Genomic DNA, 27,352 nt, shown 5'->3' on the forward strand with positions numbered 1-27,352 from the left:
GCGTTGCCATAGAGGAGACCACCTGAACGGAGGCTGCTGCTTTTCTTCAGATTTGTTGATTCTTTTTTGGACTTTCATATCAGAGAGACTTGGGTTTCTGAGCTGTTGCCTGAATGGAACCGGATTGCCTTTGAAGTATTATTTTTTCATTCCATAAACGAGGGTGGGAGGACTAAGGGTTGCACTCCCTCCACGGAACGCCACGGTTATAGTGGTGCCTACATATTTTGGGGTTGGTGAAGAGATGTTTTTCTATTGTTGTGCAGGAACATTTTGGACTATAGATGATAATGGGCTGTATGCTGGGACAAGTTTATTGCAGATTTCTCATTCCTGGATCTCATTGTTCTATTGTTTCTTGCTTTTTGCAGGGGGAGGTTCTTTTGACTGGTTATGGCAGGGGTTAAATTTGTATCTCTCAATGTTAAAGGGTTGAATTCTCATTATAAACGGTCGATCCTGCTTAAGGAGCTGCTTTCGCTTAAAGCATCCATTGCTTTTATCCAAGAGACCCATTTGCGTAAACGAGATGAGCGGTTGCTCTATGCTCCACAATATGACCCTATCATTCTGGCTGCTAATACTCCGGCTCATAAATATCATGGGGTGGGAATTCTCATTGCTAAGAGTTTGGGAGCCCAGGTAGACTCTGTTTATCGGGATGCTCAAGGGCGATTCCTTATTGTTCATGTACGAATTGGTGGGGAGCTTTTGATTCTGGTTAATGTGTACTGCCCTAATGTTATGCAAAGAGAGCTCTTCCAGGAGCTGAATTCCCTTTTACTCAATTCTCCTTGTGGAAAATTAGTACTGGGGGGTGATTTTAACTTAGTGCTTAATCCACTGGTGGATTGTTTGAAACCCGGAGCCCACCGCTTGGTGGTGGATAGAAAGGCCTTGTGCCGCTTTATGGATCACTGGAACTTGATTGACATATGGCGTGAGCAACATATGGCTGACAAGGATTACACCTTTTATTCACCCCCGCACGACCTATATACTAGAATTGACTTTTTTCTGATAGACAGCTCTCTTAAACGAACTACCTCTACTTCTGGGGTTGGTTGTATTTCCTGGTCGGATCATGCTCCGATCTGGTGGGAGGTGTCGGGGTTTCGGGAATCCTCTGGTTATAGGCCCTGGAAGTTGAATGACTCCCTGATAAAAACTAGGGAGACTGAATTGCAAGTTAGAAAGGCCATTACTGAATATTTACAATTAAATCCTGTTTCTGATACTTCCCCTGTGGTCAGATGGGACTGTCTTAAGGCAGTAGTGCAAGGCAAACTTATCTCTATTGCTTCATTTACTAAACGGGAAAAGGAGGCAAAACGGCATGCTTTTGTAGCTCAGTTGAAAAGTCTTGAACAAGAACACCAAAGGGCCCCATCCGCTAACTTACTCTTGCAAATTAAAGAGGTTCGTTGCCGGATGCAGTCCTTGGATCTGGCAGCTGTTGCCTATGCATTAGACTTAGTGAAACAGACTCATTATGAGCATGGTAATAAAACTAGCCGTTTATTAGCTCATACCTTGAGGGCTAGAGTATCTCACTCTCAGATCACCCAGATTCACAGCCAGGAAGGCATTTTGCTTACTGATATGGACCAAGTTCAGGCCCGATTTAATCAATTTTATACTGAGCTTTATGCTGAGGACCCCACTATTGAGGATGAGAGTATTGATGCCTTCCTGGTGATGTTTCACTTCCCAGGTTGGATTCAGGCTTGGCGGAGTGTCTGGAGGACCCTATTACAGCGGCGGAGGTCTTGGAGGCTATAACTGAACTGAAGCCTGGGAAGGCCCCAGGCCTCGACGGATATACCCCACTGTTTTACAAAAGGTTTCGTGACCTTCTTGTTAGTCCCTTAGTGGACTTGTTCAACTCCCTCCGTATGGGTGGGTTGTTACTACCCTCTTCTAATCGGGCAGGCATTACTATCATTCCCAAACCTGGAAAAGACCCTGTTCACTGTTGTTCGTTCAGGCCTATTTCCCTTATTAATGTGGATTTGAAGTTGTTGGCCAAAGTATTAGAACAGAAAAACTTTCGGATCTCCCCATGTTAAATAACCGTATCAGCCTCGGTTAACTTTCCCCACAAACCTTCCCTCCCCCTCCCCCAATTCCCCCTGAGTTAACCTCAGTGAAGCCCTTTCCAGCTCCAGCAATAATGAAGGAATGACGTCACCACTTTACCATCCCACGTCACCCTCAAATATAAGAAAATTCTGTAAATAACGACCTCAAATGCAATAAGAGCTCTGCATGATATCTATCTAAAGGTTGTACCATCAAGAAAATAATTACTACTACATAATCTATAACTATTTATTAAACCTCCCACTGAGCAACCCTGCTCAGCGGAATATATTATGAAAAGGCAAAATAAATATTGAAATATGAACTTCCAAAAATTGTTTGTAGGAGAAACCAGTTGACATGTCAGTTTTTGAGAAAGTAATATGTAACCACAGGAAAATAGTTAGTAAAAGTATCAGGTTGCGGACATCTTAGAAGAAGAATCTCCAGATTGCCTTTTTGCAAGCGACGCCGTCCATTCCATGAGTGTTTTTAACTCCCTCTTGCACCCTACCCAAGGAAGCCATTAAGTCTCGCCCCAGAAGACATAGCAATTGCACGTCATCCGCATAAATATTTCCTGAAAAGCTTAAATTATGAATTAACTTTCCCAATGGTTGCATTTCAAATATTTAAAAGTAATGGGAACCACGGGAATCCTTGGGGCACTCTACAATCTAAACGATAAGGCGTGGATTTCTCTCCTCTTCCCTGCACTTCCATCACTCGATCTTTGAAAATCTTTTATATGCCCTCAATTTTTTGGTTTTTTTCTCCTTAAAACCTTTCCATATATTTTATTTCCATTTCTTGATGAAGTGATTCAGGGCTCCCTCCGGCAGTTCAGAAGACCCATGAAGCGATAAGAGAATAAACAATGTCCTATACTCCAAACTCAGCAGCACCTGGGACGTTTGGAATGGCAAAGCTGATACTCACAAGAAGAAGTAGAGCCCCCAGGACGCGCCAGCACCCCATATGTTTGGAATTACTCCCTGGTAAAGACCCCGCAGGCCTTCACGTTTCCAGATCGTGCTGAAACAGTGCAGTATCCCATTGTACTTCGGTCTCAATTCCAGGCCTTCGTTCACTATAAAAATCACAAAAGAACACAATGAAAAAAGTAGTAATTTCCTCAGGGAATGAAATGAATTCCAGAAAAACAGCACCAGCTGTACACACCATGGAGAAGACAGAGCTCCCTGCAAGGCTAGAAGACTGAAAAAAAATGTGAAGGCTAATGTAATCTGCAGAAAGATTTACTATATTTTGTGATCATTTCTATGCAGCCTTAAGCTTAACAGGGAACATTTACCAGAATAATGAAAAAGGAAGCCAGCTTCCTAAATCAGATTCTGAACTGACCAATGCTCCTCACTCTGCACATCTCTTCTACTAATGGGAGTCTGGCCAGGAAGATTATTAAGTCTTTCTAGCCTTCAGAGGATAAATATCTTGGGATATTTGAGTTTTGCAAATATCAACTGGTGCAAAAAGAAGATATTTGTGAGATATGCTGGGTATTAAGAAAATATTCAACATGAAACAAAAAATATATATATTCAAGGCAAGCAGGAAGTCTCCACAGACACTCCTTTATTTAAAAATTCTAAATATTCCACTAAGGCCAGAACAAAATGTTCAATGCGGATCACAATCATACATTCGTAAAATGTTTACAGACATATACAGACAATAAAACAGCTCATTACAATTCTATCACTTAATAAAAGCTTGATAAATATGATCTTAATTGCTTTCCTAAACCTCAAAATATCAGACTCTATGTAACTCTACAGAGCTCTTGGACATGTATCCTCCAATCTCCTTTAACAGCATCCACTCGTGTACTGGCCAGGGCAGGATTATTCACCCACACACGCACGTCCACCCTTTCTATTAATGTGGTAACTGCCTGCTGGCATTTTTCAAATTCCTAGTTTTAGTGCAGGGGAGGTGGATGCAAACTGTTGGCCTATGTGGGTGTGTGTGAGTATATTGGGGTAAGGGGTTGGAGCCTATGTGTGGAGGGCCTTGTAAATAACCTGTGAATCTGTGCTCGGCCTTTTTCCAGTTCCCTGTGAGGAAATCCAAGTCCTATTCCCACCGATGAGAAGGAAATAAACTCCAGTTTAGCATCTAAAAGCAAGGTAAGTATACTCTCCGGTCCGACCCAAAATTTAAAATTTCACATTTCTGACTTATAGTTGCACTCCACTTGTTTTCTCATACTGACTTTTAAATGCTCGCTATTGACGTTGAATCAATTCTATTTCTTAATAGGTAACAAGGAACAGTTAGAAAAGCAAAGCTTTGCAAGGCTTCAAAATAAAATAAAATCTTAAATAAAAAGGACAGACAATATGGAAATTGAGGAATATCAATCTTTAGAAACCCTCTGGAGACTTCACAGTTGCCCCATCTGCATTCAGCTCTCTGGACTCCAGATTTAAGGATTCCTCTCCCCATGTTCACACCATGTATAGCACTGCATATGTCAAATAGTGCTTTAAAAATGATAAATAGCAGTGGCAGCAGTATTAGAGTCAAAGGATAAAGAGTACATGGATCATTGTGGGTTATGGTAGAATAAAGACCTAAGAGTCAGAGACACATCCCACAAAATGTATCGCTGTAGATTGCCTCTGGGTGTCAGCAAAATATAGTTCTTCAATGGTATCAGTAGAATTCATTGTAAAAGAGAGCCCGCATGTACTGTAAGAAGATCCCAAAACAGAAAGAAACTCCTGGTGAGGGATTGTATCATCAGAGGAATTGTTTTGGGGCAGGCTAGCCAGGAAATAAACCACATTTTTAGCACTGCTGGAAAAGGGAGAACCAAGATTGATGTCATAGTCCACTTAGTACAGCTAAGTCAATATAGTACAGGAGTTCAAGAAATTAGGGAAGGGTCTTGCAGAGTGGTGAGGAAGGCCGCATTTATACAGAAACATGGAAATGACAGCAGAAAAGGACCAAAAGGTCCATCCCCTCTGCCCAGCAAGCTTATGGTAGTATCTGCCGTGCAAATCACCCCCATACTGTGGGTGACCAAAATGATAAAGAGGATGGAATAGCTCCCCTAAGAGGAAAGGCTAAAGAGGTAAGAGCTGTTCAGCTTGGAAAAGAAACAGCCGAGGGGGGATATGAGAGAGGTCTTTAAAATCCCCCCCCCCCCGCGCAGAAAATGGCAAATCTGTGCAGGGGGGGGTGGGAATTCTGTGCAAATTCTGCGCTCCGCAGTAGTGCAGAATTGCCCCAGGATTATGATGTGCACCAACCAGCAGAGGGTCCCCTGGGCAATTAGCATCAGATAATTACAATGTAACGACAAATGAAGATTAAAAAGTTTAAACAGACTACACACACACATATCTATCTCTGGATGAATGTTAACAAATAATCATCCAAGTTCAAATCATTTGAAACATCCTCTAGCGTAGTGGCGTACCGAGGGGGAGGGGCCAACACTCCCAGACACAGGGCCCTGGGGGGGGGGGGGGGTGCTGCTGCCTGATATAGGGAGGCCCAAATGGCTGCCAGAGGACCCCATCCCACCGGTGGCTATGCAAAGAAGCATGCCATTCCCATCATCTGTGCAGTCCCTGAGTATTAAAACTTAGGAGAGTAACACTCGATGCTGATTTCCCGATGCACGCAATCAGCATGGAGGAAGTGCTAGCTCCGTGAATTTTTTATTCTGTGGGTCCTGCACAGAGGAGGCAGCAGAATTGGCCTCAGTGCCAGTAGCAGCGATTGGCTCCTCCCCAACAGCCATGCGGCAGCAGCAGAGGAGTGAGAGAGGCTCTGAGGCTGCCAGGCAAAGAAAAAAAAAAGGGCCCTGCCTTCAGCACGTGCAAGAGTGTGAACGGGAACCTGCCTGGGGGTCTGTGTGCGTGCGTGAGAGAATGAACGGGTGCCTGCCTGGGGGTCTGTGTGCGTGCGTGAGAGAATGAACGGGTGCCTGCCTGGGGGTCTGTGTGCGTGCGTGCGTGAGAGAATGAACGGGTGCCTGCCTGGGGGTCTGTGTGCGTGCGGCGTGAGAGAATGAACGGGTGCCTGCCTGGGAGTCTGTGTGCAGTCATGAGAGAGTGAGTGAGTGAGTGAGTGAGTGAGTGTGTGTGTGTGTGTGTGTGTCCGAGGGGAGAGAGAGAGTCTGAGAGCCTTTGTGTCTGTGAGAGACAGAGGTTGTGGGTTTATATGAGAGCATGTACGTATGGGCGAGGGTGAGAGGGAGGATAAAGTTTGTGTGCCTCCCCTAGCCCCCTAATCCTCAAAAATCTCAGTGACTGGAAATCAAGAGTTCTCAGGTGCGGACAGCAGGGGCTTTTTGTAAAGAAAAAAATCCTTATTAATTTGAATTATTAAGTGTTACTTGATGTGTCTACTGTTTTGAAATATTTTATTGGAGCTTGGGAAGTTTAAAAATATGTATGACTTTTCTGTTTTTCTATTGTTATACTGTACATAGAGTGACTTCTTGGGGTTTCTATTTCAGTTTTTGTCTGCATATTGCCAGTTCTAATTTGTGATCCTTTATTCTGTATTTAGTGAGGGTCTGTCTCTGCTCTGCACTTGTGACCAAGGTGAGAGATTCTGCTAGCTTGTAGTGTCTGCGTAGGGATCTAGAGCAATCAGGTTTATTTCATTTCTCTACTCACAGGAATGAAAAAATATGATCACATTACTCGAACTCTCATCTCCCTACACTGGCTCCCAATAAAATACAGGATAGACTACAAAATACTATCCATAATACACAAAATAATTAATGAAAAAACAAATTGGCTAAGTGCATCCATAAAACTCTACTCACCAAACCGAAATCTCCGTTCAGTTAACAAAGGTCTATTAAAAATTCCACCTGCTCGTCACAAACTTACATCAACTCGGAAGAGAGCCATATCCCTAGGAAGTCCCAACTATGGAACTCCCTCCCAACCGAACTGAGAACACAGCAAAATTTAAAAACCTTCAAAAAAGAATTAAAAACTTGGATGTTCACCAAAGCCTACCAAAACACCCTATGGACTCTATGCTACAACTTCCCTCCCTACCGGCCCATATAAACATACAGAACCAATCCAAAGCACGTAAGTTAACCTGTACAATTCAACAACCAAACTATGGTTAGAACGACTAAGATAACTATGTTAACAAGCATATGAATTTTTTGGACACTCTGTTAAACATCAAAACTTTGTAAACTGTTGTGATGGCAAAACCGAATGAACGTATATAAAACTTAATAATTAAATAAATAAAAATATTGATATTCTGGGACCCAGTGTAATATTTACCTGTGTGTTTTCACAGGTAGAGTTCTTGTTGATCAAGTCCTTGGTGTTACTACCGTTATGTCATGATAGGTTTGCTATATAGATTTTGAGTGGGGTGGGGGGTTTGTGGGTTTTGTGTTAGTTCACAATGTGTCTTGGCAGTGGAAGGTGTTTGTGCTGCTATTTCTGTGAGGTGACACCAGAATTTGAAAATATCTGTTAGTTTGATGAGCTGTAAGGGAAACATCCATGCTCCATGGATAGGGGAATTGCTGTGGATGCACAGAGTTACAGAACTGGAGGTGCAGGATTTATATTGACATTCTGTCCCTTCCTATATATTCCAGACTTCTCTCTCTCATAGCCATACAGAATTAGTTGAATGAAGCTATCAAATAATTTTAATAGTAGTTTTATTAAAAGGGTGAAACTGGCCAGCTTTTTTAAAATTATGCAGAAAACACTCAGGACTTTCATATTGAGACTTTTTTTTTTAATAGCCAGTTTTAAGGCAGGGGACGTGATGTGTGGAAATGTCATTTTGGCGTATGGCTCCCCCCCTCCCAAAAATCATCTGTCTAGAGATTTTTTTTTTGGGGGGGGGGGGGCGCTGAAGAGATATACAAATGCATTGGCCCCTGGGCACCAGAGACCCTCAGTATGCTCTAAAGACTCTTCTGATGAGGACATGCCAATAGAGAGGGCTTGCTCCATTGGGAAAAATGTTAAGATTCACTCTTCCCTCTTCTAATAAAAGAAATAATAATGATCAAGCTATTTTAGATACACGATCAACCCTCAGGAATGCTCAAACCAGAGAGACCCGTCTTGCCCAGTGCTCTCATCCATGCAGCTAGACCTGCACAAAAGAAAAAAAAAACATATAGCAACGATAAATAGCAATATTTTCAATCTAGTAGAAATTTGTCACGAGTGGAAATGAATGTCTTACAGCGGGGTTTATCATTTGTTCCCACAATGATCCTTTCATTGTTACGACATGTCTGCAATGATTTATTCATAGATTAAGATTAAACTCTGCAGGTAAATCAACAATGCCACGAGAGGAAGCTCTAATACGCAAATCAAAATGGGTGTCCACTGGGACCAGTAGATCCGCTTACTGGAGCATTTGATAAACTGGCTCTGAATGAGGTATCAGCTATAGAAAGTTTGCCATTTACAGTGGGCAATAACTTAAATAGACAGAAAAGGTTAGCAAGTGAAGCATTACGAAACGATGCCAGTATAGCTTAAAAAAGGGGGTGGGATTATTTTAGACCGAGAGGCATACGATCAGGAGGCATATCGACAGATGCAGAATACACAATTATATAGACCTTTAGAATAAGATACTACTGGAGAATTCAGTAAGGAAATCGAGCAATGCTTAGACCAAGGGAAGAGTGAGATCATTATTTCACCCAAAGAATATGAGTTTCTGTTGGAGAGACACCCTATTATGCATAATTTTTCTGAAGTGCCTAAAATGCACAAGTGCATGGTTGATCCCCTCCGAAGGACTTATAGTTCTGGGCATAAGATTACTTTTAGAGCCTCTATCCAAGTATGTGAACTCCTTTTTAAAACCTTTGGTATTTCAAAGTATGCCCTATATCTGGGACTCTATACATTTGATTTAGCTATTACGAACCATCTCCTTTTGTGATTCTTCCTGGGCATTAGTTACTGTAGGAATGACCAGGTGGCAGCCCTGCAGATTTTTCCTGTGAAGACAGACTATGCTTCCGCCCAGGAAGACAAATCTATTCTCATAGTGTGTGCATGGTACACCACTGGTGCTTGTCTATTGTTAACTATCTTTGTCAAGGAGATGGCTTTTTGGATCCATCTTGCTATAATGGCCTTGGAAGGTGGTTTCTCCTTTTCATGGTCCACCAAACAGCCTATCGAATTTCCTAAAAGGGTTCATCACCTTCAAAGTTCAATCAAGTCTTACCTGCTAATTGGCTTTCCTCGAGTCCTAACAGACCAGTGGGGCTTCTCCCTCCCACCAGCAGATGGGGGCAGAGTGCAAAATCTTCCTCTCTGACGTCACTACCATAAAGGCTGGCCTAGCAGAGGGGAAGTCAGAAGTTTTTTGCCAAAGCCTGGCTTGTTGCTTGTATTCTTATATCCCCCTGCTCCTTTGTCTGTCTTGTCCTCCCCAGGGTAGCATTTCCCCTGGTATTATAGGACGCTGGTTCCCTGCTTTCTGCAGTAAGAGATCCAGGACACATCACAAAACAAGTGGTAAGTGGAGAACAGCTTGCCTTCGCATTCAGCTGTGTTCCCTTGTTCATTATGTTTTAACTTACTTATCAAACTCTGTTCCTTTATTCACATGCCTATTTATTTTTTCTTATGGGTAGGATCTAGACTGGTCTGTCAGGACTCGAGGAAAGCCAATTAGCAAGTAAGACCTAATTGAATCTTCCTCTTCATCCTGCCAGACCAGTAACCTAAGGGATGTACTTTTGATGTACTTGCCCCAGGAGGGATCTTTAGTGCTGCTTTCAAGATCTCAATACCAAAACCAAAACTTGTTTCCTCCCTTTCTTGAAGGTGTAATCTATAGTGTTTTGTAAAAGTGTGGACAGACGACCGCGTGGCAGCCCTGCAAATGTCCCTAGGAGTAATTGCTCTGTATTCTGTCCAAGACGCTGCTTGTGCTCTCTTGGATTGCGCCCTTAGCCCTCTGGGACTGGTTTGTTCTTCATTATATAGGCTGTTGCTATTGTCTCTTTAATCCATCTTGCGATTGAGGCTTTGGACTCTGCATGCCCTTTTCTGGATTTTGTGAAGATAACCAGTCTCTGACTTCCTAAAGTCAGAGACTGATTATCTTCACAAAATCCTATCCTATTCACTCTTCCCCCTCCCGTAAACCTCCCCCCAAAAACTCATTGTTTACAATTAACATTTACCCTAAATTTGTACATAGTCTTGTCTGTTCTTCAGTTTTTAAACTCCCGTACCCAGTTAATCTGCACCATTCGTTTAATTTTTTAAATGTTCTCATGTATTTCTCGTTCACTGTAAAGGCCATGCCTAAATTATAGCCAAGCTATCATGATTCCAAGTTATAAGTAAACCGATACAATGTGCAAACGGTTGTCGGTATATAAAATCTCTAAATAAATAAATAAAGTCAATGTCACTAGACACCTAAGAACAACTAGGAACCTCAAATCTCCGTGTTTTCCTACGAATTCCACCTTCCTAAATCTAGGAAGAGAGATAGGTTGATTGAGATGAAATTCCAATACCACCTCGGGTAGAAAGGTGAGTCCCTTTGGGATTTAATAGCAGGTAGGTCCCTAACCTTTAAAGAACAAACTCGACGCTTAGATACTGTGTCATTAAAATTGGATACGGTCGCTCAAGACCATCAATGAATTTTACAAGAGCATTTGTCTTCTATAAAGAAATTGGAAGAAGATGTTAAAAGTTTGAAAGATACTAATGCTGTAATTATTAGAGAGCATATGGCATCTGTAAGGAGACTGGTGTTTTTGGAAAATTCATTGCGGCATCTGAATTTGCGGTTGCTTAATTTCCCCAACGTTTTGGGAGAACTGCCTATTCTTACTGTGAAGAAATATCTAATTGAGATATTAAAAATTCCAGAGGACATTGTTCCAGTTACTAAGAAGACAGTGTTTCTATCTCAGAAGCAAACTTTGCCACGGTCTAACAATGAAGGAAACATCTTCAATTTGACTGATTATTTGGAAAACTCAGCTCTAGAAGTTACTGCAAGACAAATGCTGTTAGTTTCTTTTTCCATTGAGCAAGATATGTTTAGTTATGCGTTATTATTTTAAAAGTATTAATGGACCTTTTTTGGGAGGTATGGTATGTGTCTACCCAGATTTGGCTAGGCCTACCCAGTTACGCCGAAAGGCTTTTTTGGATATGAAGTCTGAAGTTGTCTTGCATAGAGCCAGTTTACTTTTGCATTATCCATGCAAATGCATAGTTAGGATACAAAACACCACCTATATTTTTTTAGCCCTGAACAGCTGAGAGCATTTTTAGACACTAGGGTACTAGTACCAGCTATGAATTTGGGTATTACTGGGTCATAAGTGGATGTATTGTGGGTGTGCTCTCATGTAGCAGCTTCTTTTTATGGGAAAGTTTATTGATCTAAAACTAGGGAAGTTATTATTTCTGTCCTCTCCCATCCAGGTTACCTCTGTGATGGAAAGAGTGTAATGTAATATGGCATAGAAGTGTTTTGTAACATGATATTAAAAAGGATAATTGTTTGAAAGTAAGTTACTTAAATTGTACTCTCTGTAATTTTCTTTACAAAGTATTACTTTGTGTGTAATGAATAAGATTAATAAAGAATTAAAAAAAAAAAAAGAAAGGTGGGTACAGGTCTGATTGTCACTTTTTCCTTTGAAAAGAACAAAGTACGGACCCCCCTGCAAGACAGCGCTTGCAACTCCAAGAACCTTCTGGCCCATCACAGGGCCACCAACATCACCATCTTTAGTGTTAGGTCTTTCAAGGAAACCTCCCTGATGGGCTCAAAAGGTGCTCTGACTAGAGTCTTCAATGCAAAGTTCAGGTCCCATGGCAGTACTATGACCTTATTAACGGCTCACCGGGTGGAGTTCCGCTGCTGGGGCTTCTCCTGCTGGTTCCTCACTGCAGTATCCCAACATCTCTTGATGTCTGGATGTGACTTTAAGCAAAGGTAAGTCCCCACGCACTCGGACTGTAAGAACTATTCAGAAAAGCCACGAGTTTTTCCCAAAACAAAGTCCAGCCAGGATGTGCCCACTCCTGCACCCCGGCCTATGGTAGCACTTGCCCTGAACACAGTTCCAGGAGTTTGGCCTTATCTGGAACCAACAGCTCCTTCACATTCGAGTCATCTGGCTGTGCCTGTCTCCGCAGTACAGCCTACGCCAGAAAAGGCTTTTAAACTTGGGCGCTAAAGCAAGGCTCTGTCCTAGCCCAACGGTTCCTCCAAACCAGAGTTCAGTTCCAGCTGTACCCATCCCAGCTTCACTGCTCAGAATAGCCAAATCCTTAAGTGTAGTTCCCTGAAGCTTGGCCCATTTTCAGGGGCCTAATTCAGGCACAATCCCCACAGTGTTCTTCCCTTCCCCTCGCTCGGGCGTCTCCCCAGAGCTGAGGCAGATTGCCTCCTTCTCTTCTGTAGGAAAATCCCAAAAGCTGAAGAAACACTTTTTAAACAAAACACATGTACCTCAGTGTTTTCGTACTCTGTTGCAACCATCCACCTGGGCTTACGGCTGCCGTTTGGCTATTAGTTGCTTCCACCTTCGCTGTCCTCTTCCTTCCCACTAGTCTCGTGTCTCTATCTCCTCTCTTTTAATCCGCTTCACACCTGGTTCCCAGCCATGCTCAACTTCCTCTCCCCTTCAGGTGCTCAACTTCTTCTCCCTAAGCCTTCTGGGAGTTGTAGTCCTCCCCTCCCCCGACTGAGCTTTTGGTCCATTCAGTCCTAGCTTGCATTCCCCTCCTGTTCAGCTGTCATAATGGGACGTATCTCCCATTACACCCTCCAAGGAGATCTCACCTGCTTCGCTCCCCTGAGAAAGCGTACCACATCTGTTAGCAGCCACCGAGATTCCTCTGCATGGCCCTCTGAAACACACAATTGCTGCCACTTGCACCCTCAATGTGTTAATCGTTAGCCCTTTGTCTAGCCCTTCCTGTAGAAACTGCAGGATTGAAATGATCTTTGCTTTCATCTCTAATTTTACACCAGGCTTCGAAAACTGCCCAAATGCGATTATATGTGAAGGAGGTGGACTTCTTTCTGGGATTTAGTATGGTTGCGATCACTTGGGCTCAGTACCCTCTTCTGTTAAATCTTCTCCTTTCAATAGCCAGGCCGTACGAGATAATTTTTCTGAATCTGCCATTTCTATTGGCCCCTGCTTGAGGTATGCTGCAATTCCTTTGAATGAGATCAGCTTTGCCAAGAACGTCTTGGCCAGTCCGGTGCTAATCAGGACCATCCAGCCTGATGTTACTCCCCTGCATCCCTGTTCATCCCTTTGGCTGAAGGACTGACTGGCCTTGGTATTCTTTTTGTTGCCATTAAATCCCACTGTGGGTGTGCCCCGTGCACCCGTTATGAGCATGAACGCCTTTCTCTGACAGCTCCCATATCTAGCTTCTGTAGACTGAGGAAATCTGCCTGCAGATTGTGCACTTCTGCTATGCGCACTGTGGAGAGATCCAAGAAATGCCTGTTTGCTATCTCCACGATGAGGTGTGCCTCTCGCTAGGGTTGCGCTCTTTGTGCCCCCTTGCCTGTTTACATGGGCCACTGCTGTTGCATTGTCAGAGCAGACCTGGATCGCTTTGTTCCCTAACTGGGATTGAAAATGGCCTAGGGCCACCATCCTGATTGCTCTTAACTCTAATACGTTTGTGGAACTTAGAACCATTTGGTGTGGCCAGGACCCCTAAGCAGTTTGGTCCTGAGTGGGTGCTCTCCACCTGCTACGATTTGTGTCTGTGGTTACTATTGTCCACTGTGGGGATTTCAGAGGGGGTCCTCCAGAAAGGTTGTTCGAGTCTAGCCACCACCGCAGACTCTGCCTACTTCAGTATGACAGAGGCAGACTTTTGTCAAACTGCTGACTTTGTGATAAACAGTTGTACAATAGGTGTGCCTGAAGAGGGCGCACATGCACACTCACCCATGGCACTACCCCGATTACCACTGCCATGGAGCCCAGGACCTGTAGATATTTCCACACATATGAGAGTGGGGCTTGTATCAGGGCCTGCACTTGCTCCTGCAACTCCCCTATCCTTCTGTTTGTCCGATACACTCTCCCTAACTTGGTGTTTAAAAAGTACTCCTAAGTACACTAGCTCTTTGCCTTGTTCACTATCCAGTCTAATTTCTCCAGGACATGATCTGCTCTCTCTGTGGCCTGTCTGCCTTCCTGCAGGGAGTCTGCTCTTATTAGCCAATTATCCAGGTAAGGCCACCTTTGTAAAGGGCCTTGGTGCCGTGGCCAGTCGAAAGGGGAGTGCCCTGAACTTGTAATGCTGTCTGGCTAGCTTGAAGCATAAGTAATGCTGGAAATCTCTCCTGACGGGAATGTGAAAATATGCTTCTGACAGATCTAATGCACCAGGAATTTCCCTGTCCTTATGGCCGCTTTTACTGTAGCCAGTGATTCCATGTGGAAATATGGAACTACCAGGGCCCTGTTTACTTGTTTAGGTCCAGCACTGGCTGAAAGCTTTCTTCCTTCTTTGGTACTAGGAAATAAATGGAGTATATCCCTATGCCTTCCTGCCCGGGCGATACCAGGATAATGCCTTGTAGATGAACCAACCTATCTAATATCTGTGTGACACGTCTCCTCTGCTTGCCTTGTATGGGGAGGAAACAAAGAAATCTTCTAAAGGAAATCTTAATTCTGGGTGATACCTTTTGCTTATTATGTCCAGGTCTTTTGTTAATTTGGCCCATTTCTAATAAAAAAAAAAAATCTGTAATCTGCCCCCTAGCTGGGGAATCATGGATGCTGAATCTGTTGCTCATTCTTTAGCCATAAAAGCCACCTAGCCATGATCTCTGTTGCTGCTAATTTAGTTGAAACTCTAATAAGGTCATACATAGTATCTGCAACAAAGACTGCCGCCGATTCCACTAGGGTTGGCCCTGCCCTATCCTCCATGGATCCTGCATCTTTGGAACCCTGAATCTCTTGTTGAGACCAGATTAGAAGGGCCCTGGCTAAATAACCTCTACAAAAAGCTGCCTGGAGGGCCAAGGTTGAAAGCTCAAAACCTCTCTTTATTAACGCTTCCACTTTCCTGTCCTAAGGGTCTTTCAGGGCTGCTCCACTTTCTACTGGTAGAGTACTTTACTATTGCTGAGAATCGCTGCATCTACTCTAGGCAGATCTAGAAGCTTATCCTTACCTGTTCTATTAGATGCAGTCTCTGCATAGTTCTACAGCTTCTAAGCCTAGACTCTGGAGTTTCCCACTCCGCTGACAGCATATCCTGGATTTCTGAATGAATCGGAAAGGCTTTGCAAGGTTTCCTAATCCCTGTCCAAATGGGATTTCGCTTCGTTTTAACATTGGGCATTTCCTCTTTCAGACTCAGGACCTGCGAGACTTTTGTAATTAGCGCCCCCAGCTCATCTGTCCTAAACAAATGCACAGCTGAGTCCCTAGCCTCTGGTTCTTCCTCACCTAAAGTCTTTTCCATGGAAGCCCTCTTCCTCCTTGAACCCCTCCCCCTGGGGTTCCACCTCAGGACTCCAATCTTCCCAGCCTGAAAGTGGCTTAGGCTTTACCCTTGAAGAAGAAGTCTTAAATCTGCTTATCTTTCATCTGGAGATAGGCTTGGTGCATTGCCAAGATTAATTCTGAGAAAAACTCAGACTCCTCTTCCACCGGGGACTCTAGTTGCCAACACTGCTTGCCTGGGGTTGCCCCACCCTCCAAAGCTGTGGAGGAATGCCTTTATCACCCTGAAACTTGTTCCAGAGGTGGAGGAAAGGACACGCTCACCAGCACGCGCTGATCAAGTGGCCCAGCCCCGTCCCCTTCGTCCACTGGGGCCTGCTTTTCGCCATCACAATTACAGCAGAAAGAGCCAGTGACACTAGGGACCAGCCAGGCCCTGCATCTGGAGCACTTCCTCCCCTTGTCCATACCCGTGGCAGGCAGCAATGGTTTGGGTCAGGCTGCTTCTTCTGCCTTTTTTGCTTTTATTTACTCACAGTTAGGCGATTTAGTCGAGAAACCAGGAGACCAAAACAACTGGTTGCCCTGGGGAGGGAAGATCAGATCTATGGCGGCTGTTGTCCAATGTGGTCCCTACCCCAGCCCAGGCTCCTAGGGAAAGCGACCTTAGGGAAGACCGTTGCCCTGGGGCCATAATTATGCTGCTGGACCAGTGATGTCTGCACTCCGTCCCATATGCTGCAGGAAGAAACTACTAACTTCCCCTCTGCTGGGCCAGCCTTTATGGTAGAGACAGAGAGTAGCTTTCACACTCTGCCCCCATCTGCTGGTAGGAGGGAGAATCTTCACAGGCTACTGGTCTGGGAGGACGAAGAGGAAGTATCTTAATATCATGCTGCGCATGTCCAATAAGTGAAGGCTGCCCTCCTGCCTCTTACATGCCTAACTGCTGAAAGCTGGCAGAAACACCAACTGATTCAGGTGGAAGCAAGATACCACCTTCAGAAAGAACAAGGGCACTGGTTTAAAGGTTACCAAGTGAGAGAGTACTAAATAGGATTTTCTACATAAGAGGGCCTGCAACTCCAAAATGCATTTGGCAGAACAGATTGCTACTAAAGTGGTAGTCTTTAATGCAGATCCTTGATGGATGCTTGCTTCAAGGGCTCAAAGGATGTTCCTACCAATGCTCCTAGGACCAGGTTTAGATCCTGTTAAAGGGGCTGCCTGTAATGCAGCCCCTTTAACAGGAATTGGCTGCCACCTGTACCCACAACAAATTGAGAGCTAAGCCCTTGTTCAAGCCCTTTTGTAAGAAGTCTAGGATTCGAGGGATATCTTTTAGTAGTAAGCCTCAAATAGCCTCCAAATTCTATTATAGGCTAAAGACGTTGAGATCTTACGAGCCTTCAGAATAGTTGCTATTAATGCCTGAGAGCATCCTCCGCTTTGTAGCTATGCCCTTTCATAAGCCAGGCCGTAAGGCAAAATAAAGATGGGTCATCCATTGGTACTGAACCCTGGCACAGCAACCCCTGCTTTTTGGAGAGCTGCAGGAAGGTCCCCACTAGGAGCCATATAGGTCTGCGCAGCACAGTGCCTTTGGTCAATCTAGGGCTACCAGTATCACTTCTGAGGGTTGATTCATTATCTTCTTTATCACTTTGCCTATCAAAGGCCAAGGTGGGCATACATAGCGAAGTCTACCCTTGGGCCAAGGCCAGATCAAGTCATCTATTCCACTGAATTCAGTCTCTTTTCATTGAATGAAGAACCTGCTTGCCTTGGCGTTGGCTCAGGTTGCCACCATGACTAAGCAGAAGGTCTCCATTCTAAAATGGGGTACACTCGAGCATGTTGACCTCCGTTAAATCTAGGACAGGGCGAAAGCTGCCATTCTTCTTTGGCACTATAAAATAAATCAAATATGCTCTTTGCCACCTCTCCTGGAAGAGGACTGGAACCATAGTCTCCAAGCATCATAACCTCTGCAGGTTTGCTTTTACTGCATCTCTTTTGATTTGCAACATGCAGTGGGAAATCATAAATATATTTGGCACTGGGACAACACATTCTGGCACAAACTCCCTTAAAATTATATCCAGGACTCACTGGTCCAATGTAATCTGGGCCCACTCTGCATAATACCGTGACAGGCATTTGCTTATTGTCAGAGGGGCTCACTGGACATCTTTGTGGATGGTGACTGCTACCTTTTGCTACAGGTAAGTGTTGCAAGTGATGTATGCATGAGCCCCTCTTTCCGTGGTGCAATTGATGTAACCTTGAGGGCAAAGCCCTAAGGTCTGCGCCAATGGTGGACGAGAGTCTTTGCATGGGCCAGACTAAGGGAAAGTCCAAAAGGCAGTAACTATGAACACAACTGAAGGCTTGGACGACGACAAGGCTGTGGCTAAAGACGGAAGACGCTGCTGAGGTCACGAGGGAGAGTCGGCAAGGCCCTTATAGGGCAAAGAGTCCTGATGTCATGCAAGGGCACCGTGGGATTTTCCTGCCATGGGCCTTTAAAAGAACAAGCTGTGTGTGCAAATGCGCCTAGGAGGAAGCCCAGTCATAGTGATCCTGGTGGTGTCCAGCTGCAGAGAGGCATACCAGTCCCAGGGTGAGTACAGCTACTTGTGGGGTTGTCCTGCGAGCAGCAAAAGTAACAGTACAACCTCCTCTAAGCCCCTTCCCCAAGCCTCTTATCTTCAGCTTCTGGGGAGACACTCTTTGCCATCAGGGAACTTGGGAATTTTACCATGATGTCCAAGGATTCTTTGATTTCGAGGTTGAACTGAAGAAGTATTTGCGGGTTGATCCTGTTTTAATCGACAAGGACCCTTCGGCAAGAGAAAAACATGACTTATAAATTCTGGAATCATCGTGATAAGAACATAAGAACATAAGAAAATGCCATACTGGGTCAGACCAAGGGTCCATCAAGCCCAGCATTCTGTTTCCAACAGTGATGGATGAGGACAGCCCCTGCTTTGTTGGTAGTGGCTTCTACCTCCACGACAACAGACTTTGGAGAATTGGAGCAGTCAGCAGAATTGCAAGATGCTAGGGTTTCTGGTTGTTTTCCATAACATAAGCAGAAATAGGATGTATAATAGAGTGGCACATCTATGCTTCACGCGAGATGGTACAGAATGGGGAGTCTGGAGATAAGAACGAGGCAGCATAATGCTCTTGGCAGGATGGACTCCATTTGTTGATCTATGAGGTGCTCCAGTTAATAGGTGGTTGATGGAGTCCGAGCCAGGGTAATCCAAGTACAAAGGGGCTGGGAACATACAGAACTGGAGGATTTCTTGATGAGACCCAATCTGCATAATGATAGGTAAGATTAGGCAAGGGTTCTCCGTAGATGGAAGAAATACAAGGAGTGGTCAAACTGGTGATAGGGCATCTACACTGATATAACAGCAATTCCTGAATAAAGTTGCTCCCCATGGCTCCAGAATCTAATAAGGCTTCAATTTGAACTGAGTGTTTTCCCCGAAGGTGAGGGGCACTGGAATCATTAATTGTGGAGAGGATCCAGGAGGGTGACAAACTGCCTCCCCAACTAGTCTTCTCATTACTGAGTTTTCTGGTCTCGAGGGACAATGGCTAATGAAATGTCCCTGTGCTGCACAGTAGAGGAAGAGGTTGTGGAGTCTTTGACTCTGTGTCTCATCTACCAAGAGTTGTGTGTTGCCCAATTGCATAGGTTCTTCAAAGCCAATAGCCCTCGCTAACTCTGGAGTGGACTCCAAAAAGTTCAGAGGCTTAAGGACCATAGGAATGGTCTGATGGGAGGCCTTCTTCTCCTGAGCTTAGTCCCAGATAATCCTTGCCAGAAAATGGTCGTTTGACTATCCTCGCCCCAACCGAGTTCAGATACCAAAGTACAGAATTCTACAGCATACTCGCCAATGGAGTGAGTGCCTCGACGGATACAAAGAAGTTCGGTGGCGGCAAATGAGACACGCCCAAGTTGGTCAAACATCAGGTGAAACTGTTGTGTGAAGTTATCCAATTTCATGAGAAGTAGATCATCTTTTTCCACAAAGGAGAAGCCCAGGCGAGAGCAGGTCCATCCAACAAGATATGTAATCTTGATAGAGTTAGAAAAAAAACGGGCCGGCTGAAACTTGAAATGCACCTTACAAGCACTGAAGAAACCCCTGCATCCCCCTTAGGGCAGGGATGGCGAACTCCAGTCCTCGAATGCTGCAAACAGGCCAGGTTTTCAGGATATCCACAATGAGCACGCATGAGAAAGATTTGCATCCAGTGGGGTTGTATCAGAGCTAAGTGCTGAGACAGGTCTGTAGTAGGCCATTTACTTGATCAAGTTGCTGCTGGGCCTGTTGCATGACCTATTCAGGAGACTATTTAATTTGGTCTTTTGTTCCTGCATCTGGGTGGCCAAGGCAGGAATGGCCCATCACAGAGACATGTTCACAGAGCTCATGGCCTGAGCAATTTAAGTGTGAGTCCCTCTTGCCGTGGCACAATTGACGCAACCTCGAGGGCAAAGCCTTAAGGTCTCTGCAGATGGCGGACGAACAAAAGACTTTGCATGGGTCAGACTAAGGGAAAGTCCAAAAGGCAGTAACTATGGATAGAGCCAAAGTCTTGGATGATGACAAGGCTACAGCTGAAGACAGACATGGAAGACCCTGTTGAGGTGACGAAGGAGCGTCAGCAAAGCCCTTTAATAGGGCGAAGAGCCCAGATGTCTTTCAAGGGCGTTGTGGGCTTTTCCTGCCGTGGGCCTTTAAAAAGAGTGAGTTTCGGGCATGTGTGCGCCTAGGGGGAAGCCCAGTTGTAGCGAGCCTGGCGGCATTCTGCCGCACCGACCAGCAGCGTCCTGCTGCAGCAAGGCTTGCTAGTCCTGGGGCGAGTACAGCTGCTTACGGGTTGTTGGGCAAACAGCAAATGTAGCAGCAGGTCTGCCCTTAATCTCTTGACCCCTTGAAAGAGCTGGGATTTGCCTTGTGCTATGTGTGAGGCTGCTAACCCTAATACTTTTACCCTTGCATTGGTATTTGTAATCCTGCAATGTAAGCCCTTGCATGCTCTACCAGCCTCTGTTGGCTGTGAGTCTTTTGGGACTGGTTTCACTCAAATCCTCTCCGAGTAGTAGTTCCCCCCCTAAAGGAGAATTTACACAGGCATGATTTGGACGCTGAAGCCAGTGTCCAATTACGGAGCTAGAGGAGTCTCCTGGTTGCCACCCCAGAGGCAACTGATCTAGAGGCTGATCCAATGAGTTCAACGTGCTGAGGATCTTTTTAGACACACAGGAAACACCACCTGCAGCCTTGCAGCATTCTCTCTTTTCTTTTTTAAAGGCACCGCACTACGCTGGAGCAGCTCCTGGGCCTGCCTAAAACAAAGCAGTGCACATGCAATCCGCACTTTTCCTCCCCTCTCCCCCCAGCCTCCCGTGGTACTCCCCACCTCCAGGGAAAAGTGTTGCAGGCCGCTGGTCATGGTAGTGTTGCCTACCACAGCTCCTCTCCCACATGGGCTGTTCTTTCTTCATGCTTTTTTTTTTTTTTTTAAATAAAGCTTTATTCTCCTGCATCATCCAGATGGAACAGAGACAGTGCATAAAGCAAAGTGAAGGGGGGGGGGGGGGCAAGAGGGAGAGGCGAGGGGGGACCTTCGGACCTAAAGGAATTTTCTGCTAGGATCCTCTACTCCCTAAAAATAATGGAAGTCCTCCTAGGGGGTTCCTCAGTTCCTAGGGATCAGGGATCCACACCTAGGCACTTACAACCAGGCAGGTGCACTAGGGGAAGCAGTCCTGTGAAGTTGTTGCCCCAAAAGCTCATAAAGCTTTACCAGGCCAGGGCCACACTCGAGATCTGGAAGGTCCTGAAGAGTCCTTCTACCCTTGTCTGCAGCTGCAGGAGACCGAGATTGCGGGTAAGGGCCTAAGGCCACTCCCCTCTTATAGCTGAGAATGAGATCACGAAGGGGATGTGCCCTTTTGTCTCTGGCAGCTGAGAAGTGGACAAATCCCAAGTATAATGGACTGGTCTAGAAAGAAAAAGAAAACTGTTTGATTATTAATCCCAAAATATCATTTGGGTTTCATGTCTCCAATTTTCCAGTTTAAATGTATAGCCCCCAAACCTTAAGTCTAAGGGTCCAGATATTTGAGTTAATCCAATTGCTTGCATGAAAAATAGGGTTATTAATCATGTCCTGAACATACGGGTACAAACTGCTGAAACAGGGATTTCCATGGTAAAAGAAAATCCCAGGGAATGATCCTAAGTAGATGGGCCCTTATCGGATGCTCCCTCTGCTTCCCTCACCAACCAAATCCTGATTGGGGAGAAGAGGGCTGGTCCGGAAGTATTATGGGTTTTTTTTCTCTCGCTCTTCCTCGGAAAGTAGGACATGACATGAGATGGGGCGGGCATCTGTCACCCTTAGCTAGTAAGGACTCTCAGGTACCAGGAGATTCAATCACAGAAGCTCAGGGAGTCTCCCCTCTGGGTGAGCGAACACCATAGAGGGAATTCCATTACAAGCAGGGATGAGTGAAGCCCTATGCTTTCAAGTGAGAGTCTCAAGAATAACGAGTCCTTCCCAAGTGTCTGGTTATAGAGGCCTGCACTATTACCTCTAGGAAGGAGTGGATAGAAACTCCCCTTCAGAGTGTTGGTGGTACCTCAGAAATGAATAGGACTAATCTGGCAGAAGCAGGAACAGCAACACTAGGGGAGAACTAAGGAGGTCGGGTCCAAGCAAAGGAGAACCGTGAGCCAGCCAGTTTCCACCAATGGATGTAAAAGCCCCAAAAATATTGTTGGCTAGCTCAAAACGAGCAGCCTAGGAAATAGGAGCTAAGATGCCACCTTATTAGCTGGGAGCAAACCAAGAGAACAGGAAGCTATCACAGACCCTGGTAAATCGGTCAGATTGTGTCCATGAGAGTATTTCTCCTATAATGACAAACAAGATTATCCTACATAAGAAGTCGGAAGTTCACAGCCTGGAGACCTGGAAGGGTAAGGTCTGGCAGAAGGGGCCTTTTGCCCTACTAAGGTTCAAGTAAGGGGCTTCTAGAAGTGTTCCCTTTGGTTTGACTCCAATAAGCTCATAGACAAACAAGTCCCTAGGCTTAGAAGGAAAAGCAAGAACTAGGGGGTTCAACTAGCCTGGGAGGTTCATAGCTGACCTCCAATTTTTTGAGGATGGATCAGCCAAAAGCCCATACATTCCCTGGATTATGCCAGGAGGGGCACACAAGGGTGTTTGGTTTTTTTTTTACCTTAGGCTAATAAGTCTTCCCCAGAAGAGCCATGTCTGCTCATTCCTGGCCATGGCTGTGAAGAGCAGCAGCTGCATAAGACGGTTAAGTAATGGCAGGCGTTATAGCCACTTTTGCAAAGTTGGGCCATGTAGCAAACCTAAGGGCTTTGGAGCTTTTGCAAGGTCGGCCTTATGAGAGGGAAGACATGATGTGCAAGGTTCGCAAAAGAGCAGAGGGATAGCCTAGTAACTAGTGCAGCAGGCTACAGATCAGGGTCCAGATCACAGTCACTCCCTATGGCCTTGAACAAGTTATTTTTCATTCTCTCTTCCCCACCCCAGTGTGGAAGTCTCCCTCCAGGGCCTCAGGTACATACTTGGATTGTGCGCCCTCAGGAGATAGGGAGGTACCTACAGTACCTGGAGGTAGGCTGCTGGAAGTGCTGAAAAGCAGAAGAATAAAAGAAAAAAAAATAGGACAGTGTCAGGCTCTGCTTGTCCACAAGGGGCTTAGGAAAGAAAACTCTCTCTTTCTCTTTCAGCTTAAGTTCTTCTGAGGAGTCAATATCACAGATTCCCTTAGCCTGAAAAGGGAACTCACATAGGGAAGGACCAGCCATCTCCCCCTTTTTTCCCCAGTCATAGTAGGGTAGCAATTAGGGAATCCATCTCTACGGGGGCCTTAGGTAGTACTAAAGGAAGGAGTATCATAGTGCCCAGGATGCTCTCCTGCTCCAAGAAAAGTGTTTCCGGGAAATCAAGACATTTCATTACTGGAATTATGAAAATGGAAAGTCAAGATCAGACACGAGGGCTTTGATCACTAGTTGGGCATGGTGCTCTTAGGGGACATTAGCAAGTCACAGATAAATTCAGGAGGGCGGCCACAGGAACCCACAGAGTGGCCCCTAAGACAGCGATTGAACAAGTCTGTAAGTAAGCAAACATGGCAGCATACATATTGAAAGCAATGCCTCGAGGGCCCAAGGTGCACGTAGCGAAGGCCCAGGAATCATCCGGGGCAGTGTATACATGAGTGGGCCAGTGGAAACCTGTGGGGCGGCTGCAAGGGCAGCTCTGCATACATTTGCAGGACAGCTGAGGCTGAACCTTCACAGAAGGACACAGAATTTACCATAAGAGTCCTGGAAGCAGGTTTAACTTGTTCCCACCCTGACATGGATATTTGATATATGGTTTTTTGAAGCATCAAAAACCGCCGATAAATGCCATTAAGTTATATGCCGGTTGCAAGAAAACAAGCCCTTGAAAAAGGACTTCCTTGTCCGAAACACGGCCCCGTGTTGGGCATTTGGCACCAGTTTAAATGGGCATTTGGCATCAGCAAGTATCCGCATGGGTGAAGAAATATATCAAGATAAGTTAAGATTAATAACGTTTTAACAAACTATGGTGGTTGTTGATACATGCAAAAGAAAAAAATTAAAAAAAAAATTACAGTATTGACAGACCAATGATTATAGATAAGGCTGAGCAATAAAGAGACCCTTTAATTGAATCTATTACATCCTGAATATCTGGTTATGATGATCTTGCAACATACCTTCATGCCCATTTTTGCAATTATACAATGTTACAATCCACTGTTATGTATCTAACTGCGCTGAGGTTTAACAAATCATATTATACTAGGCTAAATCTGGTTGTTGTTATATCAGGTTTGATTATAGCAGGTATTGCTCACTTCTTTTAACATGTGTAGTTCATGAATAAAGTTCATTTTATCCAGATGTCATCTCCCTATCACCCATACCTTCCTGTACCCCACCGGAGATCATCCAACGAGCCAGATACTTAACCAAGAAGCTACCAATATACATGCTAAATAAATATTACACAGAAATGTTTATAAACCTAAAGTTCCTAATTTTCATCTAGCCCCCATCACATTAAGCTCTCAACTCCAGCCACACACTTCCTCCAGACCAATCAGAAGCGCATACAGAGGAACACTGCATGCTCCGCAAATAAAATCATCATTGAGCAAACGAGCGCTATCTTCAGCAGGCCCACACCAGTGGAACACGCTTCCCCCAGATCTTAGACTAGAACCCAGTTATCAAGAATTCAAAAAAAGACTGAAAACTTTTCTCTTCCAACAAGCTTTCCCAGACGCTTAATCTTACTATGACTGACAGACTTCCATCCCTTAACTATGGACACTGTATAAAGTACTACTTTTAAGAATCTGCAACTGGACAATTATCTTTGAGCTCAAAAATTCACTTTATTTCATATATATATTAGGCATTGCTTATATTTATATTTACTGCTACGTTAAATAGTTATACTTCTTATATAAAATATTATATTTCTTTATTTATTACCAGTTAAAATATTATCTCTTTATTTAGCACTATGTTAAATTGTCAACCAGTTATACTGTTCCATATGTTATACGGTTCCATGTAAAGCTCCGCTATCTGTTGAGCAGTTCTTCGTTTTATGTAAACCCTACTAGAACTTCGGTATATAAAAATAAATAAATAAATAAGTTATTTTACACAGAAACCGTATTTAATACAGAATGTTAAGTTATTTTATACACAAAGTGAGCCTACTCTTAATCATTCAGTGTTATATTATTTCCTCTTACTATGTTTTCCCATTTAGCTACTACCTTGTTACAATGTAAACAACCTCACTTATTCCCTGTAAACCGATGTGATATCCTGTGTTGAATGTCGGTACATAAAAATAAATAAATATTGCTTTTTTTTTTTCCTTTTGGGAATTTTTTCTATAAATATGCGTGTGTATATACATGGATAGACATACGTGGAAACAGAGACAGATAAGCAAAAATGTTTTTTTTTTGTTCTCTGTTTCTTTGAGTTCCAGGGGATACTTATCCTCAAGGGAAAAAAGTCCAATGTTTCTTCCTATCCATGCAGAAAGTAGAAATCCTAAATGTGAGCGTGGAGTAGGAATTCTTCCTCCCAGGCTAGTGACTGGAGATTGAATGATGGTGATGGTATTAAGTTTTTGGTTACAATGATGATGTGGGAAACCAAAATTAACCCCACCCATAAAGCAGGACACATCCTTGACCTAATTTTCAACAATCGAAATAACTGTGAAATCAATTCATCTCACAAAATATTACCCTGGTCTGATCACCAGCTAACAACAGCTGAAATAACTCTCCTCAGTACGCAACAAACAAACTCAAACAACAATCAATCCTATACCTACAAAAAAAAAAAAAAAGATAAGAGTTTTCTAGTATTTCAGTTTCTATTAAAAATAAAATAACTGAGTTTGATCACAATAGTGCCTCCTCATTCTATGACTCCTGGGATAAAATCATCAATGAAATAGCGGATAACCTATGCCCGATCCAGACAAAAAAATGTTCCAAAACAAAGGCAACACAACTAAACAAAAGAGACTTTGGTATATCAATGAACTAAGACATAACAAACAGACCCTGAGAAAATCTGAAAAGCAATGGAGGAACCAGCAATCTTCAGAATCCCTATAAACAAAATACTGTGAACAAATAAAGCTAAAACAGATTACGAAGCAAAACAGATTCACGGCATAATATTTAACTCAAAACTACTCTTCGAAATAGTGAAAAACCTAAACAAAGACCCATCCTCCTCCATCTCAATCAACAACGACTTTACAAAGAACTCATGCAATGAATATGCTAATACATTGTTAAACAAAATCCAAACACTAAAATCACAATTCTCCCACTGCTCACCAATAAAAGAGCCTGAAGAAAAAGTAGGTCAAGTGAAATGAAACATTTGACCCAGTATCTAAACTTGAAGTAAACCAAATCATCTCTAAAATGAAACCTGCCACCCACCCACAAGACCCTATCCCTGCAAGTGCACGGAGAACTGTAAACAGCGTAATAACCCCAATTTTCACAAACATAACTCGCTAGCAGAAGGATTGGTTCCCGATAGAGCAAAACAAGCTGTGATTAAACTGATCCAAAAAAATAAAACCGGAAGAATCAATGACTGGGACAATTACAGAGCAATCTCCAACCTACCTTTCATCGCGAAAACTCTTGAAAAAGCAGTTTTAGCACAACTAGAGAACCACCTCGAGGCCAACAATATACTATACCCAAATCAATTTGGATTCTGAAAGAAACGCTCAACAGAAACCCTTCTCAATTCCTTAGCAGACCCTGTACTACAAGGCTTTCATGTCAATGAATCATATATACTGGTACTAATTGATGTAACAGCAGCATTCAACACAGTTGACCATACACTACTATGTCAACAGCTAAGAGAAATTGGGATAGATGGAAATGTTAACAAATGGTTCTCCTCCTTCCTAAAAGATAAGATATTCCAAGTCAAATTGAGGAATCACATTTCAGTCACCTTCCCAACTGATACAGGCATCCCCCAAGGCTCAGCACTCTCGGCCAAACTATTCAACATATATATCTGCTGCCAATATGCACATTACTAGCAAACCTAGGAATCAACTTCTTCTTATATGCAGATGACATAC

General features: G+C 44.0%; 1 protein-coding gene across 1 annotated transcript in view; it reads right to left on the minus strand.

Annotated features, from left to right (window-relative positions):
* Positions 1–27,352, minus strand: part of SLC25A32 (solute carrier family 25 member 32) — a 98,944-nt gene that overhangs the window by 67,961 nt on the left and 3,631 nt on the right. Inside the window, exon 2 of the mRNA XM_029591857.1 lies at positions 3,022–3,172. Coding sequence (XP_029447717.1) covers positions 3,022–3,172 — 151 coding nt within the window. The remainder of the gene's footprint in view (positions 1–3,021; positions 3,173–27,352) is intronic.

This window comes from Rhinatrema bivittatum, chromosome 2 (assembly GCF_901001135.1).
Source record: "Rhinatrema bivittatum chromosome 2, aRhiBiv1.1, whole genome shotgun sequence".
NCBI classification, from domain to species: Eukaryota; Metazoa; Chordata; class Amphibia; order Gymnophiona; family Rhinatrematidae; genus Rhinatrema; species Rhinatrema bivittatum.